Below are 15,852 nucleotides of genomic sequence, written 5' to 3'. Positions count from 1 at the left end.
GGGTTTTCTTTCTTTCTAATGTTTAAACAACGAGCACTTCAATTGGTTTTAGCTGTAGTTAGATTATGTTTCTATTTGAGAAATTATGTTTGCCTAAAATTGTTATTATTGAGCATTTCAATTGGTTTTAGCTGTAGTTAGATTATGTTTCTATTTGAGAAATTATGTTTGCCTAAAATTGTTTTTATGCATACGTTGATTTTATATTAATTTATATAAATAATTTGCAATTTATATAAATAGTTTGCACACTAGAAAGGACGTTTTGAGTTTATTTTTCAAAATCATTGGTCCTTTTTGATACCACCACCTGTTTTACAGCTTTTTCTAATGAATTTGCTGAGTGGGTTCAAGTAGCCCCAGCGCGGGGCTACTTGAACCCAACTTTTAAAAATTGAAAAAAAAAATATATATATATACATAAAGAGTTAACACTGTCGTTTAAAAAAGGCTTAAAGTGGTAGCAGAACGTCTGAAAAGTGATAAAAACAAGGTTATCAGTTCACATTATGGATTTAACAAAGCATTCAAAATGTTTTCGCTGTTTCTTTTGGTTTCTCGTTCCGTTTTTATTGTACGCAAAAAAAAAATGTCTCCATCAAAATAATATTTAATGCAAAAAGGGACGTCTAATATTATTTTGGAATGACGAAAAGCGTACAAAGTGTTGAACTCCCCGTGGTGTTGAATTCTCACCAATCTCAAGCGGAAGGGTAATGAAATATTACAGGTTGCACCCCATTCATTTAGCTCAGAGAAAGACGCCATAGGGACTTATCATTAAAACGTATAACATTATTCATAACAACGCGGAATTTCGGTTTATCTTACTCATCAAAAACAACCCTGTTGTAAAAATTTCCCCGCCAAGAAAACCTTTAACTTTTCCGCACAAAAAAGAAAACCTGCATCCTAAACCCAAAAACCCTCAGCCGTAAAAAGTTATGATATCTAGTTTGCCCGCCAAGTATCTGCCAAACTATCATCCTCCCTCTTCTCCTTTTTCATCACAGCTACTTCCATTAGAACCTCCTCCCACCTTCAACTCCTCAGAAATGTTAATAGATCCTTTAAATTGTTTATCTTGTTTGGCGGGAAGCTTTTTGCTCACCAAGCAACCACTTCACTTTGAAAAGCTTCCCGCCAAACAAGATAAACAATTTAAATGATCTATTCATATTTCTGAGGAGTTGAAGGTGGGAGGAGGTTCTAATGGAAGTAGCTGTGATGAAAAAGGAAAAGAGGGAGGATGATAGTTTGGCAGATACTTGGCGGGCAAACTAGATATCATAACTTTTTATGGCTGAGGGTTTTTGGGTTTAGGATGCAGGTTTTCTTTTTTGTGCGGAAAAGTTAAAGGTTTTCTTGGCGGGAAAATTTTTACAACAGGGTTGTTTTGATGAGATATCACATCTTTTTACATTGATATTATTACTTTGTCTGTATTTTTAGAATTGAGAACTTCAAGTCAGAAAATTTTCAACTGAAACAACGCTGTTTTGTGTTTTTAAGGAACACTAATGGCTAGCCTAATTTTACGTCAAGTTATTTTCTGAGCACTAAGATTCTATATTCATTTTGTGAGAATTGGGCGGTTTAAATTTTATTGCAATTCTTGTATCCTCTCTGTTGCAAAGAAAACTTCTTGGACAATAAAATACTATATTTTAAATTATATTGTTTTCGAGTATTTTATAACTTCGCAATAAATTCTATTAGTTTCTTTATTTGACAGATTATTCAACATTTTCATGAAGGTTTCTTTAAATGTTTTACAACTTGAGGTCTATTTTAATCTAGATTTTCACTTTTTGTTTAATTACATTTTTTCTTAAATCGTGGATTATTTTACGTTTTATGGGATAATTTTAATTGTTTGGTGATTTATCTTTTTCTTGATAGAAGTCTTTGTCTTGTTTAATACCTAGTTTTTTTTTAAAAGTTCATTTAAAAAACGAAATAACGCATGTTATCACCAAGCAAAAAAAAAAAAAAAAAAAAAAAAAAAAACTAATCCATTAAATATTTTAAATTTGAATGTGTCAGAAGATCTATGCAACTTTACTCGATGTCAAATCGCGGATATCCCAAATTTGCCATAGCAAATGCGCATGTTGCGCGCGGACTAAGCTCATTAAAAGGCTTGCTTAAATTAATTGCAAAAACTTTTTCAGCTAACAAATTACTACAAAGCACGGATATCCACACACGTATTTCATATATTTTCAGATCATTATGTGTTGTTTGTGAAAAATCCATTAATTTAGAAAATAAGCAAACCAAAAATTGCTATTTTTCGCTTTCAATTAAAAAGTTATATGTGCCGTATTCATACGCGTACAGTTTCATATAATTTGTCACGTAAAATATTGTAATGGTTCAACCCCAGTTTCGCGCCGACATTTAAAATTTCTTCCCTCCATAAATATATCAAAACTGAAAAACAGGGGGAAGGAAATTTGGTATCGGCAAAACTTTAAGGGGGGGGGGAGGACAGCATTCTAATCTCACTCATTAATTTGTTTCTCTGCTTAAATATAAACAAACATGGAATCTTAAAAGCAGAAAGCCCAAAGAACCAAGTCCGCGCGCATGCGCAGTCGCTGTGGCAAATTTGATATCCGCAATTTAACGTCTAGTTACAACTGTTGGGTATGTTGTAGTCTTGATTGAATTTAATTTCCTAAGACAACTTTGTAAAAACTGTTAGATCTGTTCTAACCTTGCAATTGCAGTCCGAGATAAACAAACCCTATGAGCTGAGAGTAAGTACATAAGAATTTAGGGAAAATAAGTGATTTTCAAATTTCAATTACACCGACCCATGATGTCCCTGGGGGTTGAATTTTTGTATATGTACTCAATGGCCCCCAAGAATATGTATACAAAAAACCATTACCGTAGCCCCCGGCAATGGTTTTTTACCCTCGTTTTTACCCCCCCCCCTCCCGTTTTTACCCCCGGGGGGTAAAACGAGGGGGGAAGGGGAGGGGGGAAAATGGCACAAAAGGCACATCAGTAGGACACAAGGAATGTGTGTGCGCAATTTCGGCTTGATTCCTTTTTTCGTCTGGGCTGTAGCCCTGTCAAAGAAAGCGAAAACTTTTTTGAACAGCGATTTTATAACTTTAATACCCCCTCCCCCTGATGGTTCAGGGGGTTGTATTTTGTTTTACGGCGTCAGGGGCCACTAGAGATTGAGTGTACCAAAAATCAACTCCGGGGGTCTTCACGGGGCTGAGATACAGAGGGGTGAAAAACCCAAAAAACCCGAATTTGTTCTGTCGTGTAATCTCGTTCTTGGTCGCTTTTATTTCTTTCGTCTTTGGCGGTGGATTTGCTTCTGTTAGCTGCTGACGTTTGGTTTCCTTGGCGGGGCGGGACGCTCCCGCGTCCCGTGATACTACAGCAACGGCCTTCTTTGCAATAAAATCTTCTGAACGCTACTTCTATGGCACCAAGGAAAAACGAGCTGATGTGTGCATCACATAACTTCCTTTTACTCCAATTTAATGTCATTTTATCATTATTGGCAATTTTAAAATTATGATTCAATAGTTTATTCTCTAAATATCATCAACAGTGGCCAAATTGAAACCAGATTTTTTTTAAAAAAATCGCCAAATTTGTCGCCAAGTTGGCGACAAAACTTGGCGACCAAAGGACTGGCGATTTATTGCCAAATGTCCGCCAAATTAATACACCACTTGAGTTTACATTGAAATTAACAATGATTTGCCCCAAAAAGGGGCAAAAGACCCCCTTAGGAACATCCGAATGCAACTAAAAGAGAAAGTGCACAACTAGACCCCACTAGGAGTCCACGTATCAAATTTAAACTTTCTAGGACATACCGTTTTTTAGTTATGCGAGATACATACACACATACACACATACGCACATACATACGTACATACAGACGTCACGAGAAAACTCCTTGTACTTAACTCGGGGATCGTCAAAATGGATATTTCGGGTGTCTGTACGTTCCTAGGCATATATCCACGTGTGGTCGAGTCGAGAAAAAAAGCCAACATTCATTCGGGGGTGAGCAAAATAGAAATTTATTCCGATTTTTGAGTGAAAATTTTTTTGCGAATACAATAGTTCCTTTTTTGTAAAAGGAAGTAAAAAGAACACAAAGGGAAGGGCTGACATGTTCTTCCGAGATGTGTTTCTAAGTTACTCCTTTCTACTACTCGTCCGAATGCTACTCTGAGACACTTCAGAATAAATACCCCTTTTCTAACACTCAGAGCAGGATATCTATAATTTCAGTATAAAGTAATCTGTTTCAGTATTAAGTATAAAACTCTAATCAACAGTAATAAAAGTTACCCTTTTCTTATTTAAGAGTGTAATGTGCCTCTTGATTTTTGCTAAAAGTTTCTTATGTCGGTCAAACTAGGAATACGGCTCTACTTCCACAATAAAAGATACTCTTTTCTCTCCGATTGAAACGGGGTTTTTGAAATCCACATTAAAAATTAATTCATCGAATCCTACTTTGGCATTCAGAGTGGGATATGGCTCTAAATTTCACATTAAATGTTTCTGTTTTCTGTTACATAGAGTGTATCTTGACCTCAAGTAACACTGTAAAAAATATCCTTGTCTGACTCCCAGAGTGGAACGTGACTCTATGTTCTATAGTGAAAATTTCCCTTTTTTTCACACTCAAAATGAAATGCGGCTCTAAGTTCTAAACTTAATTCGTCTTTAAAGCTATATATTATTCTTCTTATTTTGTTATATTTTCAAATTTGTTTCGAACTCGAGTATGTGTGATGTCTATGACGAACTATTGATGTCTGCTCAATTTGATATTCTTTAGTTACTAAACTAATGTTTAGTAATGCATTCCATTCGATTTCTAACATGTTCTGTTTTGATAGGGATCTAACGGATATCGGGATGGCGTTCGGCGGATAAGGGGGCTCTGAGGCGTGCACACCGGAGGCCATGGATTCCTGGAACCATCTATCGTTTTGGATGCTTCTTCTGGCTTCCCTGAGAGGTAAGACAAGAAAGTGAGACCAAATGGCTTGGAATATGCTTAAAACTGAAAGAAATGAGTAAAAAGACAAAATAAATAAATAAATAAGTAAATACAAGAAAGCGTTTTGCTTATTTGAAAGTTTCAGTTCAGTGGCCACTTATTGCGGTCATAATGACCACTTTGATCTCTTGTCAATACAGTTAGTCGATGCATGGTAAAAAGTCATGTTATATCGCATGAAATTTGATCATCGATCAATTAGCAAATCTGGGACGATACATGCTTACAATCAAGCAAGAGGAGAGAAGTCAAGAACAGAGCTGCTATTTTCCTCTAAACTGGTAGTAATGGTGTCAAAAGTAACAAACAGACATTTTCCGTAACAAAAGATGATTCAAAATTATTTGTCTATTATTGGAAAAACAAGCAAACAAGTAAAAGACTGCACAATGGAAAATTCTCCTCCCTTTTTCATGTTAATATTGGATGATATTAATACACATCAGTCAGTGAGAAGAAAAGGGAGGTGAGTGAACTTTTTAAAGTTTCCCGTAAAACGCGCTTAAAGTTCAGATCCTAGTTAGGCTTTCATTGAATTTCTTTTTTCTAAGTCACGCTGTATAGCAGCAACTACAAGAACTATTAGCACTATTTCTTGCCTTGAAACAGAGGAGAGGTTATCCTGCCGTTTGGACTGGTTATCTCCAAAATTTTAATTTTGACCCTTACATCTCTTTGCTTCTCACTGCCTCATATCAACTTCTCCCGCTTCATTTGGTTTATGAATTGTCACTATGCTCTACCATAGCGGAAGCTGATACTTCCATTGTCCAAGATTCCACGAATTGTCATTGATCGTACGGGATTAAACTGGGATTAAACTTCATCAAATATGCTCAAACTAAGTAGAACTCGCTAATATCTTGACAATTTCAACTGAGCTGTTCTATTTATAATTCTAAAGGTTCCTCTGCAGCTCGAGATATGATGATAGTCCGGTTCCTTTGCACAGATTACGCATTTTTTTTACCTCGTTGACTATAGAAAATTATTTTGCTCTGTAGCAAAAATAATAGTACTAAGGTACGTTTTTGTTTCAAAATGTAAAAAGGATCATTAGAAATTGAATACTGAGTCGTAAGTGCATCAATGTTAGCTTTCCCTGTCTACTTGAAAATATTTTTAGTGCTTTTTATTCGATTTTCTCTAAGCGATTTCGTATTTTCTTCCTTATATTGTGATACAATCGTTCTATAACTCAGAGGTTTTTTTTTGGAATAGTTAACATTTTTATGAAAATGTTATCATACTTAAAATAAAAGGCATTAAATTATTATTATTATTTTTTTACGAAAGCTACTTTTAAAGAGATACGTAGGTTAAACTTATTCAAAGCTTTATTAGTATAAACATTAAGATTCTTCTGACCGGTGCAGAAGTAAAAAGTTCAAAAATGTGAGGTCTACGATTTAAGTGTTTTTAAAATAATAATGATAAATAAGTAAACAAATAAATAAATTAAAAATAAATAAATAGGTGTCTAAAACATTTTCTTAATTCGCAGTTTTGGAAGTTTTGAGTAGATACCGCAAAAAAAAAAAGATAAAAAATACGTTTTGGCACACTTTGGTGGCATCAATGAAGCAACGTTTACATCACTGGGTTAATGACGTCTTATGCTCAGTCTGCAAAGGCGGTTTTGATGAATTTGTTCACGCGGGCGGGAGTCTCCCACTTAAACTATTTTTAAACTGGGGATCTGAGAAATTTTTGACTTGAATTCCTCCATTCCACCTTGATTTTTAGTCTCAGAGAATTTTTTACTTCTTGATGACAGATGAAGAGCGAATGTATTTGATTTATGTGTGAACTTTTACAACCTGTGAGACTGCAGGCACACTGATCATAAAAGCTGTTTTAAATGAAAAATTAAGAATTTTAATTGAAGATGTAGAAACGTTAAACTTTGAGTACAAACAACGAAACAAAAATGATAAAAAGTAACGTTCGTACAATACAAGAATAGTAAAAAATATTGCTATAGTTTTTCAAAATCGTGTTTTAATAACGTAGTTTGTTTTATCATTTGTTTTTAACGGCCGCATAGCCATCATGAAAGAAACACCATTCTTAAAGCTGTACGTGCAACTAAATTTGTCTAAGGTTTGAAATGACACATTGAGAAGCAAATGGATGATGCCAAAATCATAATTTATAGTTTACCTGTAGAAATAATAGGGAAACGTCTCCTCTGTTTGGGGCAAGAGATAGTACTAGTGGCCCTGGTAGGTGCTGAAATACAGCATTATTTTGAAACAATTTTCAATAAAAGTCTACTAGGGATCTAAACTTTAAGCGCTATTTTGCACAAAATTGTAAAACCTCTACTTACATCTTTTTGCTTCTCATTGCGTCTAAAAGTGTTTTAAAAGAAAAATGATGCCAAGAAAACCAATTCATTTTCTAAGCAGAACCATCTAAGCATTGCAAGAAAAAGAAAGTTCCAGGTCTTAGAGTAAATTTTAAAAATTACATTTTTTGTGGGGAAAAACAATCTTCTAAATGACTTTTTAGGAGTTAAAAGTGGAAAACTTTTTAGATTTCTACTTATGCAAGCAACGTTATTTGGTTTTAAAATATTTCCTCGTGTTTTCAAGAACATTGCTCTTCTCTGGAAACTTTCGTTCGTCAGCGAAGTTCTGAAGGGGAAGTTAAAAAGTTGAGCGTCACTTTTAAATGTTTTAAACGGAGACACGTCATCACTCGTCTATGTCTAATTGTTAAGTAAACATCAAGGAAGCCGCAAGCCACTGCATCTTCAGGTATGCTAGAGTAACTACGAGAAAAGAAGAAGAATGGCTTGCTCCGGACGTTCTTTCGAACGGTTACGCAATCTTCTACGATGGTTGGGATGGAAATAGCCACTCCGTCTGACGCAAGCAGCGCCAGAAAGAGAAGAACAAAACGGAAGCTAATGAGGATTCTCTTTTTTCGCTCGCGTTCTTTTTCGTCAACGAAGGGGCTCTCGTGTTTCCGTTTTTTCATCTATTTCCCCTCCGGGGAGCACGAGGGCGGAGAAATATCCATATCGTTTGAAATGAATTATCGCGCTCTCATCGCCTGCACTTGCTGCGAATCGTGTCAGGATCTCTGGCAATCGTTGTCGTTTCGGCTGGAGAAATTTGATTGACTGATGGATTCATGAAGCTGGAAATGCTTGGTGGCGGCCGCAGGCGGGCAGGTCGTTGTGTTCAACCCAAATGTATGCTGATGTCATGTCTTTAAGTCATGTGACGGCATTCTTAGCGTTGATGGCATTCTTTGAGCACCACAAAAAATTCGTGGCTCTCAAAAATGGTTGGCAAATGACTATCACACCCACTGCAAGGAGAAGATAATTATGATTAAACAGTGTTGGAGCACGGCGTTGTGTTCCACTCCACTGTAAGCTGATGGCGTATTGATCCACGTGGAAGGAATCTTTCTAATATTCACCCAGTGAAAAATATATATGGGCATAGCAATAAATGACAAATTAGCATCACAACCACTCAGAGGCGACGATTGGAAATAAAAAATGGTGGTGGGGGGGACAAAAAAAGACAACTGCCATATAACTTTTAGCGGCAGCAAAAAAAAAGGGGGGGGGGAGTACAAAATTTTACTAGGGCTGGTTTTGAGAGCATGTGAGTGGTAACTGATGTAAATCTAGCAACTTAACTCACGTTTTTATGAAGATTTTGATGAAGTTTGTGCACAATAACTTTCTCCGAAGAAACACTTAGACATAAATTAGACTTACATTATTTACTTTAAAGTGTTTTGAGATGTCATAAACACTTAAGAATATAGTTTCATTGAACTAGTATGGCATGTTTAAGTAAAACAATTGGTTTACTAATATCTAAACAATGAATACATAAACTAAAAGTTACTGCTTGTACTAAATAATGTTTCATTAAGAGATATACAAAGTAAAACAAATAATTATGTTCCGAAAATTTTGACGTTTCTGCTTTTTGTATAATTTCTAGTTTTGGTTCTTAAATTAGAAACAAAAGAACCATAAAAAGTGGGGGAGGTTGCCCCCCCCCCCCAATCGCCGCCACTGCAACCACTGTTTCGAGTGCTAGGGTGAGATGAAAAGAGTGCAGGCGGAACAAACACATTCTAACCGATTTACCCTGATCCATGCATTGTAAGGTATTATTTGCATACTTTACTCCTGCATACAAAAGAAACATGTCCTAAAAATAAACTGCAATTAATTAGAGCAACCACTGGCTTGAGAACAAGATTGAAAAGCTACTAGTCAAAGCTTTTCTTTATGTACAACATGTCTGCGGATGTCATGTCCCGAGTCACGTGAAAGCATTCTTTGCATTTTCTACGCAGCCCTTGAGATGCATGGGTAACAACATTGACTGAAAATCAGAACCACAACCTGTTTACAAGATTAAGATTGAAATGCACAATGGGGTCGCTTCCAAAATTTTAAAAGTATTTTTTTCGGAAAGACCATGCTTAACAACATAGAATCTGACCATTTTTTAAATAATTTCTTTAAGTTTAATATTTAAAAAAATAACTTAAATCGTTGCTCTTTCATCGTTTAACGCTTCTACCGATGACATCACAAATGATGAAATGCTATTCAGTGTTGCCGTTCACAGTCCAAAATATTTAATTTGCATCTTTACTCACGTGTAATGGCAACGATGTGGTTGGTAGCAAGCGTAGAGCGCAATTTTAATTCGCTGCTTGATTATCATAACGTGGAAACGCAGTAGAAAGATGCGGCAAAGTGCATGATTTGTGACGTCATAAAGACCACGCCTTGGTTGAAAAATCGGACATTTAAAAAATTAATTTAAAAAAAACCTGTTGGGAAAATGGAAGTATTTTCTGTGTCCATGTTTTTTTTTTTTTTTTTTTTTGCTCATTTTCTCCATTTCAATGACTAAACTAGTACTTTTGACTGAAGGAAATCCCCCCATTTAGAACGTCGTTTTCTACAGAACTACTAATGTGTTTGTAAGAGACATGTGAATCAGAGAAATCTAAGGCAAATGGGTATCTCTATTAGAAGATGTCATTATGTATTTTTTGATCATTTTTAATGCTTCAAACTCTGTCAGACTTTAAGGCAATTCTGTCAACTAAAACTGCTAAATTTTAAGCTGTGATAGTACATTAAGGAATCAACATTTTGTTTCCAACTACACTTATTTATTGGTGACTAAAAATTGATAACAAATAATAAGAAATGAATTTAAAGGTCCACTAAGTAAGGCTGTTGTATGCACAGTGGGTTCGAGTCTGATTGAAAGTTTCACAAAATTAAAACAAAAAAATATAAGTAGTAATCTCGCCTTTGAATTTCGCCTTAGTAACAAAATTCATACATTTCTGTTTATCGTAGTTTTATACCAAAAAGCTGGATCCTTTTTTCTCCCAAAAAGTATTTTCTAAAACGTATAAACGGAAACAACGCTGACTTTTGATATTATCTACATCCCACCATTTCTCTCAGAAACTTGCAGATGGGGGAATCGTTTTCCTTCAAAATGTGTTACATGGATTGTTTTCTTTCCCATCTTGACTGAAAACCTAAATACGACAGTAGTTTTGGAACAGGAAGCAATGCTCTTGACAGTTTAAGCAGTACATATAGCGTCAAAACCCATGTTAGACGTAAAATTGCAATGGACCCATGTGTCTAGCAACTAATATGCACTGTAAAAAATTTCCGAAACGTCACTGATTATTTCCATGTATCGTTGCGGGATTTCACGGGTTTTCACCTATTTCCCCGCAAAATCAAGTATCTCCACAAAAAAAGTCTCCTAAATTGCTTTATGTTTCACGAATGCAAACTCCTCAATGGTGTGAAAATATTTTTAATTACCAGTTTAGAGATTAACTGAGTGTATTTATCAAGTGTATCGTCTTTAGTTCGATTACGGCCGTCCAGGTTGACTAAGCTCTAAATGAGACGAATGATTCTCTGGATAGTTGCATCTTCGCAACACAAGAATTGCAGGCAAGGAAAATGCTTGCTTCCTACTTGTAATTATACCTTAGCATTTTGGCCATGGCTGCATTGATACCACTGGAGCCTTCGTAGTAACTTTGGATGGTTTTAATCAATTGCATAAAACCTACCGAATTTTCCATAAAGGCTTTAGACTGGTTTTAACCGGTGAGATCTCCATAGTCTTTAAAAAGAATACTGATATTTAGCGGAAATCGTTCCTGGTTTTTGTAAGATATATTACTGGCAGAAATCGGGCACACATCAGCTGCCCATTATTTTCCAGGAACTTTTCTGAATCGTTTTTACAGTGTGATGTCAAAGTAGTGATTGTTTGAGGGCTACTTGTATCTTGTCTACTTTACGGTACGTAACTAAAACAGAGACAGAACTTCTATCGTTTATAATTATACTGAACATTTAATCGATTTTCTAAAATGATGGTTAATAAACTTGATTATAAGACAACCCTATAATGGATTCATGTCAGTTGCAACGGCGATGGAAAAGTTAGTAGTTTATTTTCTCTGCAGGTCATTGTTGTCAATGACCTGCCGACTGAATCGCCGATTCATTGACATTTTTCTTCTATCGTTAAAACTGCTTTCATCCGAAAGACCTTGATTGCTGTCTGTCATTTACGTGAAAAGCTCAGACCAAAATATCTGTACCAGTCTGCCACTGTTTGCAATGAGGGGAATCCAAGTTTTCCAAGGAAAGTCAAAAAGAATGGAACAATAAGTACGCCATATTTGCACATTTAGTGAAACTTTCTTACATTGTTTTTGCCTGAATGAGTTTGATATTGCAACAACAACTTTTTTTATGAACAAGACAGTAGTTGATTCAGGAATTCGTTATTCAATGCAAATAAATCATTGATGCAGGTTTTACAACCATAGAAACAGTCTATTAGGAACAAGTGATGTTGCTTTTACGCTGATTGTAACAGCAGCATAACTTTTGTCTTACGTAGTGCATGTGATTGTGATTGGATTTTTACATTTGAATAAATGTGTCTCCTTGTTCAAATCGCTTAACTATTTGCTTTTCTTATTCGCTCAAAAAAAAAAAAAAAAAAGCTTTATAATTTGAAGACTTTACTTTTAAACACGCCGTGCGCGGATACATCCGCTGACGTGCGGATACAAGTAGGGGAAAAAGGAGAGTTTCGCTGCAGCAGGCGGATCGCCGGATTAGATCCGCCTGCGACCTCCGCCTCTGACCTCCCCACCGCCTCTCAATCCGCCTGTGACCTCCGCCTGTGACCTTGGGTTGAGCCGCCTCCCCGGGGCCGCCGCGTTTTTGCACGACCGCGTTTTCGCGCTTTGACATGAAAGATTAAGAGGGTTTAGTTTCGGTTCGGAATAAGTTTTTGGACTTTGTCGTTTTTACTTTTAGGGAATGGCAACACTTTGTAGAAGATAAGGAGGTTTTTCACATTTTGGATGGCAACACCAAAGTTTTTAGTTTTCGAGTGGCAACACTTGTTGCTATGTTTTTACTTTTCGATTTTTACTTTTAAGAACGTTCGTGGCGCCATCTATCGGGAATTTGAGTATTTTTTTTCTGGACTTAGAATATTTCTGCGAATTTAATTATTTTTATTTTACAGAGTGTCGGGAATCGAACACCCAAACTTTGAGTTAGCAAAAACGTATGCTAACCACTATGCTGTATTTTCCATTACTCTTTCAGTCTTAATGTGAATCTGTAGCATGACAACGAATATTACAATTTAATTAATTTTAAAACCATCAATTAATTTACTCTTTAGTACTAATCATGGCACATCATTAACTAAATTTCAGCTCATAATTGAAACTATCATCATTATTATCATTTTTCATAATAACAAAGTTTTTCACTTAAGTAAAGATTTATTTAAATACAACCCATTCGAGATTTTAGATTTATTTCAATGCTTTGTGGACTTGAAATATATTTTAAACTTTGATTTTCTTTTTCATGCATTTCAAACTTTATCATTTTTTTTTTACAACATTGATTCTTTGCATGAATTTCAAAACTTGCAATCAATTTACTCTTAGCATTAATTCACACTTTTCGTTAATAAATTTTCAAGGAATTTTTTAAAATCATCTTAAATATGTTTTTTTTCTTTTTTTTACTTTTATACAACAAAATTTTTTTTCTAACTTGTTAAATTTTCTTTACTAATTTTTTTTTCTTTGTCAAATTTCCAAAATAATTCTTCTAACTTGTAAAAATTTCGAAGAAATAATTTTCTTAACTATTTTTTTTTTACTTTCATACAACAAAATATTTTTTCTAACTTGTTAAAATTTCGAAGAAATAATTTTCTTAATTATTTTTTTCTAACTCGTAATTTTTTTTTATTACGAATAAAAATGAAATCATTTTTTTTTTTTTTACTTTCATACAACAAAATATTTTTACTTACTTGTTAAATTTTCGAAGAAATAATTAACTTAAATATTCTTTCAAAGTATAATCCATCAACCATATTCAACAACTCAATAAAAACACAAATCTCTTTTAAAATGATAAACACAATTTATTCACACACACAGTAAAAGACAATTAAATAAACTTACATCTTTAAATAAAACTCTTCAAAACTTTCAAGCATATTTTTAACATCGATTGCATCAAATAAATCAGACACAAGACATTTTAAACATGGATTATCAACATTCAAAGTAACGAAGTCACGAGCCAAGTTTTAAGAATTAACATTATAAAGAGCCTGTTCGAAAAAAGTGTCGAACTTTCGACCCCTTGTTAATGATTCACATTCATGCACTCTCATGTAAAAAATGAATCCATTTTTACAATCCACACATTCTTTTTTAGAAAGGTAGTTTATGTTGCGTATGAGCTCATCAAATAGACACTTACGTAAAGAATCAGCCAATTTACCAACTTCTTGTGATGTATATGTGCTGATTATATCACATTGACAATCACAGGGATATTTTTTCTCAATTTCCGAAATCACACGAACTTTTGAGCAGAGTTGAGTTGTTTTCCACAGTATTCAGATTTTTAGAAAATGCCAACACTTTGACTTCCAACTTCATCCTGACCTACTACGAGTAATTTTAAGATGGCAACAGGTTTTCACATCACATCGAATGCCGATGACGTTTTCGCATCTCGCGCATGACATGTCAATCACGTGTAATTGGTCATGTCAATTTGCAAATTGTGTTACGCGTCCCCTTGTATCTCACGTAGTGTCAAAGAGAAACTTATGACTTATACTCTAAAAGAGTACATCCTTTCGGAAATTGAGAATAAATATCCCTGTGATTGTCGATGTGATAAAATCAGCACATATACATCACAAGAAGTTGGTAAATTGGCTGATTCTTTACGTAAGTGTCTATTTGATGAGCTCATACGCAACATAAACTACCTTTCTAAAAAAGAATGTGTGGATTTTGTAAAAATGGATTCATTTTTTACATGAGAGTGCATGAATGTGAATCATTAACAAGGGGTCGAAAGTTCGACACTTTTTTCGAACTGGCTCTTTATAATGTTAATTGTTAAAACTTGGTTCGTGACTTCGTTACTTTGAATGTTGATAATCCATGTTTAAAATGTCTTGTGTCTGATTTATTTGATGCAATCGATGTTAAAAATATGCTTGAAAGTTTTGAAGAGTTTTATTTAAAGATGTAAGTTTATTTAATTGTCTTTTACTGTGTGTGTGAATAAATTGTGTTTATCATTTTAAAAGAGATTTGTGTTTTTATTGAGTTGTTGAAGATGGTTGATGGATTATACTTTGAAATCACTCTTACATATATTTTTTATATGCACTTTCTTGTAAGTAATCTTTATACTATCGGCGTTGTCTTCATCTTATTGTATGGTTTTGTAATTAAGACTGAATGAAAATATAATTTTTGTGATATTTCAATAGATTAATACATGCGAAGGACTTCGACTAATGCTAAGTGGAAAGTCAAAATTAGAACTGTAAAGCTTAAACATGTCAATGGTTTGAAAACAATACACAGTTATATTCACATACACAAACTCGTACGTGTCTATATACTTATATTGGAGAAACATTTTAATATAGACCTTCAAATTCTCATATGAGATAAGAACGCTCTTTCTTAACTTAGTTGGTTACATGATCAATAAAAGACCCTCACCTATTTGTGATTTGTCATGAAATAATATCGATAGATATGTTACTAAGTGTGTAATAGTTTTTATTTTTCATAAATTCAAAGTTAAAACCAATTTGTTAATAGTATGATTACATTAAGTGCTAAAAATGTGATATTTTCGCTTATAATTTCGGTTGATGAGTAAAGTTTAATTACAAGTTCACTCACACAAATGAACAATAACATGCTAGATGGTTATTTGAAAGCTTGAGTGGATGATTTGTAAGGATCTTAAACATTATTATTATTATTATTTGTAATGCGTGTGTGTTAATTAATACTTAGAGTGCAAAGAGTAAATGGTTAAGTGCTATTGGTTATTAATACTAAGAGTAAAGTGTTATTGAGTTTTAAATTTAATTAAATCATTGCGTTTGAAGATTCAGTTGAAAAAAATTTTATTTTGTAAGTTTGAAAAGTTTTGCAAAAAAAAAAAAAGATTGAAAAGAAAAAAAAATAATATGTTACAAAAATATTATTATTATTTTTTTTGTTTTGAAAAAAATATTTTTGCGGAAAAATTTATTTTTGTAAGATTAAAAATTTATTTTTATATGATTGAAAAAAAAAAAGATTTTTTTTAATTTGTGGAAAAATATTACAAGTTTGAGAAATTATGTCTTAAAAACATTTTATATGATTGAAGA

The 15,852-nt window shown here is 34.0% G+C and overlaps 1 protein-coding gene across 1 annotated transcript in view; it reads left to right on the top strand.

Moving 5' to 3' along the window:
* Positions 1–15,852, top strand: part of LOC129221541 (ligand-gated ion channel 4-like) — a 131,404-nt gene that overhangs the window by 48,188 nt on the left and 67,364 nt on the right. Inside the window, exon 2 of the mRNA XM_054856033.1 lies at positions 4,896–5,017. Coding sequence (XP_054712008.1) covers positions 4,963–5,017 — 55 coding nt within the window. The 5' untranslated portion in view covers positions 4,896–4,962. The remainder of the gene's footprint in view (positions 1–4,895; positions 5,018–15,852) is intronic.

This window comes from Uloborus diversus, chromosome 4 (assembly GCF_026930045.1).
Source record: "Uloborus diversus isolate 005 chromosome 4, Udiv.v.3.1, whole genome shotgun sequence".
Classification (NCBI taxonomy): domain Eukaryota; kingdom Metazoa; phylum Arthropoda; class Arachnida; order Araneae; family Uloboridae; genus Uloborus; species Uloborus diversus.
The sequence above is the reverse complement of the archived record's forward strand: the minus strand, read 5'-3'. Positions and strand labels throughout refer to the sequence as shown.